The 6,000-nt window shown below is 46.9% G+C and overlaps 1 protein-coding gene across 3 annotated transcripts in view; it reads right to left on the bottom strand.

The window, feature by feature from the left end:
• Nucleotides 1-5,663, bottom strand: part of SPPL2A (signal peptide peptidase like 2A) — a 54,477-nt gene extending 48,814 nt beyond the window's left edge. For all 3 annotated transcript variants that reach the window (XM_053927958.2, XM_071221975.1, XM_053927957.2), the window contains exon 1: nt 5,124-5,663. In XM_053927958.2, the coding sequence (XP_053783933.1) occupies nt 5,124-5,648 (525 nt within the window). In that variant the 5' untranslated portion in view covers nt 5,649-5,663. The remainder of the gene's footprint in view (nt 1-5,123) is intronic.
• Nucleotides 5,664-6,000: the final 337 nt, after the last annotated feature.

The raw sequence follows: 6,000 nt of genomic DNA on the forward strand, positions 1-6,000 counted from the left end.
ACATAAGAATTTGGGAACACACAAAGCAGTCCACACCATTCTGCCTCTGGGCCCCCAAATTCATATCCTTCTCACACACAAAATACATTCATTCTACCCCAACAGCGCCCAAAGTCCTAACTCATTCCATCCAGTATCAACTCTAATTCCAAAGTCTGATCTAAATACCATCTAAATCAGGTATGGGTGAGACTCAAGCTATAATTTATTTTGAGGCAAAACTCTTCTCTGGCTGTGAACCTGGGAAACCAGACAAGTTATGTGCTTTCAAAATACAGTGGTGATCAGGCACTGGATAGACATTCCCATCACAAAGGGAGAAACCGGAAGGAGGAAATGGGTGATGGGACACAGGCAAGTCTAAAACCTAGCAATACCAATTCCTTTAGATCTTAAGGTTCAAGAATAACCCTTTTTTGGCTCAGTGTCCCACCTTCGGGGCCCAATGGGGTGGCAGCATCACCCCCATGGCTCTAAGAGTCTGTGGGGTGGCCCCTACCCCTTAGGTTCTGTGGAATCCCATCCCCAAAGGCTCCCAGCAGGTGCCTAAGGCTTGTTGAAACTGAGGCAGTGGCCCGGATGACCTCTGAATCACCTTTGGGGTCATTTCTCCCTGTTCTTGAAGAATAATGCATGTTCACAGCCACACAGCTCCATATCCCATCCTGTCAAATCCAACTCGTCCAACAACCGTTCTTCATTTTGCCCCATCTCTGTCCCCTTCAGTTCAAACTGGCAGTGTTTCTGCTCATACAATCCCACAAACTTGTAATCAAATGCTTGCCCAGCCACACCCTTAGTGTTCTTTTCAGAAGAAGCTTTCTCATATTTTGCAATAAGGAAAAGCTGAGAATTTTCAAATTTTCAATTTCTGGTTTGTTTTTGCTTAACAATTCCTTCTTCAATTCCTCTAGCTCCTTCTGCAGTCAGGAGGAACCAAGCTGCTCCACAAACACTTTGCTTAGAAATCTCCTCAGCTAATATCCAATTTCACTGATCAAATTCTTTCCACAAAACATGAGAACACAGCTCAGCCAAGTTCTTTGCCGTTTTATAACAAGGATTGTCTTTCCTACAGTTTCCAGTGACATGTTCCTCATTTCTGCTTCACACCTCACCAGAATTACCCTTCATGTCTATATTTCTAACTCAAACATCTTCTAGCCTCCACCCATTCCCCAGTTACAAAGCTGCTTCCACATGTTTAGGTATTTATTACACCAGCAGCCCACTCCTGATACCAAAATCTGTCTTAGCCTGGGCTGCCATCACAAAATACCAAAGAGTGGGTAGCTTAAACAGAAATTCATTTTCTCAAAGTTCTAGAGACGACAGGTCCAACATAAATAGGTGCCCGCAGGGTTGGTTTCTGTTGAGAGCTTTCCTTCTGGCCTACAGATCACGACCTGCTCACTGTGTCTTCACGTGGTTGGGGGAAGAAGGGAGGGAAGAGGAGCAAATAGCAAGCTTTCGTCTTTTCTTATCAGGTCACCAATCCCATCACGAGGAACCTACCCTCTGACCTCATCTTAATCTAATTATCTCCAAAAGGCCCCATCTCCAAATAGGATCACTTGCAGTCCTGAGCTTTAACATGAATTGGGGAGGAGGGCACAATTCAGTCCAGAGCACAGCAGCTCAGAAAGCCTGGGCAGCAGCACGAACCTGGTTTCCCCAAGAGGTTGGGAAAGGAGGGCAGAAGAGAAGGAATTCAAGAAGATTCTTTGAGTTGGTGTAATCTACCAAAGGAATGCAAATTTCAGCAAGAGATTTTTCTGCTGGGGATCCTGACTATCATTTCATTGTAATAAGTTCAAGATGTGGCTATATAACACTTCAAATTCTTTCAAGTTATGAAAAAATGTACGGAACTTTTGTAAAAACATTATGAAAAAGACTCAGGATCCTTCAGAGAACTTTGAAGCAATTTTAGGAAACAGATTCAGACTAAATTTCATTCATTCTCTTCGAAACAGAACTCTGTGACTGTGTCCAAAAACACTGTGAAATAAAGGTCTAACAGCTGGGGCGAGGAGGTGGGGGTTGCGCTGGGGAAAGATGAGTGTGACAGAGAATTAACTGCCTGCCAGGCACTCTTTTTAAATCTAGACTGAATGTTTAATGGGTTTAGAATTCACTAAAATGGCCAGGAGTGCAGTAGCTTGATTTCGATATACACAGGGAGGTTACTGATGTGAGGGAGACAAGACCAGGAGGGTAGGCCACAGGGCACGAAGGGCCTTTCCAACACTGAAGTCTCTGCCTGTTCGGCAAGAATGTGGCAGTTTCCTGGAGACTGAGCACTGCCTCTGGATGAGGACGCTGGCCCTGTTCTTACGTGACTGACTAAGGGGAAAGATGCCTGGCAGTGCCAGCTGCAAGAGCCCAAAAAGGAGAAATGAAACGATTAAGCTGACATAATTAATTCAAATGAACTCAGAGAGACACCTAGAGCTGTATTTTTCGGGAAGAGGAATAAGCAGGGGCTTCGGGGAGAAAATGGTAAAAAAACAAAACAACAAACCCACTACCACCAGACAGTGTTGTAGGCGAGGAAGTAGGCATCCAGTAAGTAAGCTGAAGGGAGAGAGCTCCTGCTGCGGAAAAGGACACCAGATTTATTTGAATTCTCCAGAAAAGTAAAGGTTTGAGAAATAGATCATTTCAGGAAATTAAAGGAAGGAAGAGACAAGAGGAAAACCACTGAGAAAGCAACAAGAAATAGAAAATCAGTAATACTAGTTAGCACTGAAAAAGATCTTCACAATTTGAAAAAGATCTTGTCAGTTTAGTCAGTCACCAGCATAGTGTCTGACATATAACAGATAAGACACTAAATATTTGTGGAGTGAAAGAATGTACCCGCCAGGTGGCTCAGTTGGTTGAAGCGTTGTCCCATACACCAAATGTTGTGGGTTTGATTCCTGGTCAGGGCACATATCCAGGTTGCAGGTTCAATCCCTGGTCAGGGCATGTAGGAGAGGCAACTGACAAATGTCTCTCTCTCATTGACGTCTCTCTCTCTCTCTTCCCCTCCCCCTCTGTCTCCCTGCCTTACCTTCCTCACCCTGAAATCAATAAACATATCACCGAGTAAGGGAGGAAGGGAAGAACTAAGTCCTGTGGGGGTTCAGAGCTAGTCGTCCCAAGATGTGCCTGTGTGGTACCAGTATTGTTTTGAGCTAAGGGCAATTTTACTGGTGGGCCAGGATAAACTTCCACTCCACCCTTGGCTACCTGGAAGAACTTGAATTAGGGGCTTTGTCCATAATGGAAGATATCACAGATAACCTCTTTTGACCTGTCTGTAGGGTAGGAAAACCTTCTATTCGCTAAACACCAGTTCTTACCATCCTGCAATGACTCTTTGAAGCCCCAAGTAACCATACCTGATCCCTAGCTGGGAATGTCCTATATGCCCATTTTCCTTTTCTGTCTCTGAACTTCTCATGCACGTGGGTTCCCACACATATGTATCTATTAAATTTGGTTATTTCCTCTTGCTAATATGCTTCTTTGATTATTAGACCAGCCAGAAGAACCTTGAAGACATATTAAGTTTCTTCCTTCTACAGTCCCCACAACCCTGGGACTGAGGAGTACAGAACCCAAGATTAACACAGTAAGATATCACAAAACACACACATGTGCAATAATATAGAAAGTAAAATCTAGAATGCGGGAGTGACAGGCTAGCTACAACTTAGAACAAGGACAACCTTTAGATTTGTTAAGCCCTTGAAAGTATATGAAAATTCTGCTTACATTTTTCTATTGAGAGGGTTCAGAGCTTTTATAAGAATTTCAATGTGAGTTTACAAGCAACTAATGTATTGTTAAATGAATTATCAATTTGTGTTGAGAAAGGATTAATAGGAATGTAGTATAGAAGATCCATTCCTACAATTACCTTAAGCTCAAATGAAAAAGAGTGCAAAAACATTCAGACAACTTAAATGTAGGTATAGTTTTATGTGTATTTACATAATATCTGAATTGTAATCTTTTGGACAGAGCTGGTTATGTAACACCTCAAAGACTCAGTGTAACACCGCTACTGTATTTTCTTTATATTGTACTCCCCCACAAGCAATTTTTAAGTTCATTACCTCATTCAAGTTCCTAATGTTGCCTAGCAAATTATGAATACACCAAAGGCACTTATCCACTTTAGGCTTTGATCTTGGTTTCTTAACAAATGTTACAGGCACTTTCATACTGAATATACTCACTGATAATAATCCTTTAAACTGGAGAATGTGCAAAAATACTTTCAGAGAAGTTACACATCCTAATGGTAAGAACTAAACAGGCATATATCCCACAAATTTTGTGTAAATAAAGCTCCTAAAAGTTTCCAACCTGAAACTCCCCAGTGAAATTTACAAGAAACAAAAACGGAACCACTGGACACTGGACACGGGCTCCCGAACGCCCACGGAAGCTCCAGTGGTGTGAGGATGAATTTTCTGTAATTATGAAAACAAACTTGTGAACGCGTTCTGTTACTCCTTTCCTCTTTAAAGTAGGCAGGAACTACTAGAAACCACTAAAGGCATTACTTTTGTGTTCTTTTGAAAGTTATTTGAAATTATTACTATTACGAAACCCCCCTAGAATGGAATCAAAGGAGCTCTAAGGAGCAGCAGGAACTACAGAGGAAGGGGAAAAATCTCTATTAGAGCAATTAAACTAAAGGGCAGTACTTGAACGACGGCTGACCTTCCTGGGACCCTGTACCTTTTTTTTCCCTTTCTTCCCGAGGAGGAAAGAGGTTAAGAAGCTATAAACAAGGCTAGAGGATAAATCTCAGAGGTCATTTAGAAATGTTCAGAAAACTATAGAGGAGCTGCTCCAAGGTCAACGCTGCCTGAGGGGCTCCGCAGAGAGCCCTCTCGGGGTAGGTACCGCGGGGGCGCCGCAGGACCGGCGCGGGGAAGGCGGAGGAGGCTCGAAGGAGAGCGAGCGCGGGGGAAGGGGAGGGGAATGAGGAGGAACAGCGCCAGCGGGCCGCGTCGACGCGGGCGCGGAGGTCGGGCGGGAGGGGAGGGAGCGGCCGGGGAAGGGAGCCCCAGCCTCCGCCCCGCCCCGGGGAGGACCGAGCGCCCGCTCATCCCCCTTACCAGCGGGAGCAGGAAGCCCCAGAGCAGGGCGGCCGCGGCGGGGGCCAGCGGTCGCCGCGGCCCCATCGCACTGCTGGGCGCCCGGCGGCGCGGCGCTGCTCGGCGGGGGGAGATTCCGGGTCCGGCCGCAGCGCTGCCTCCGTGGCCCAGCCGGACGGGGCGGGTGGCCGGTGCCGCCGCTGTTGCCGGGGAGGCCGCTGCCGCGCCGACTTCCTTTTCCGGCCACGCCCGGAGGACGCGGAAACCCCCGCGCGGAGCACGTGGAGCCCCGCGTCCGCACGCCCCGCGGGCGCGGCCCTGTCCGTCCCGGCCCGCCGGCGGGGCTGGGTGTGTCTCTTTCCAGGTGCCTGCCGCGTCTTCGTTCCCGAGTCCCGGGAGGCCGGGGACTCTTTCTAGATCCTCCTCTGAGAAGTCGCCGAGCACTGCTCTGTCCCCAGTAACTACCCCGGTGCTCCGAGACTGACTCTGTCGGCTCGCCAGCTGGTCCTGCCCACTATCGCATAGATATTCCAAGTCCGAGCACATTCTCCTCCACACTGGCCTCTCTTGTCACTCCTGACAGCCTAGAGAGATCTTTTTAAAAGTATAAATCTGCTCATGTCACTCCCCGTCACACTTGGGACGAAATTAAAGTTCTGGTCTGGCTTACAAAGTGTACAAAATAGGGTCCTTGTCTTCTTCTCTGACCCCATCTTCACCACTTCCCCACCTTGCCCCTGGGATGCCTTGGGCCCTTTGTCCTTCATACTGTAGTCCTCCCTGCTGCAAAGCTCTTCTCTGAATACCTGGCGCATTGGCATTCACTTGTCAGCTGCTGTCACTTCCCCAGAGGGAACTTCCTGACATCCCCATTCTAACATAGCCTGCTGCCCACTTT

The sequence above is a fragment of the Desmodus rotundus genome, chromosome 7 (genome assembly GCF_022682495.2).
Source record: "Desmodus rotundus isolate HL8 chromosome 7, HLdesRot8A.1, whole genome shotgun sequence".
In the NCBI taxonomy this organism is placed as follows: Eukaryota; Metazoa; Chordata; class Mammalia; order Chiroptera; family Phyllostomidae; genus Desmodus; species Desmodus rotundus.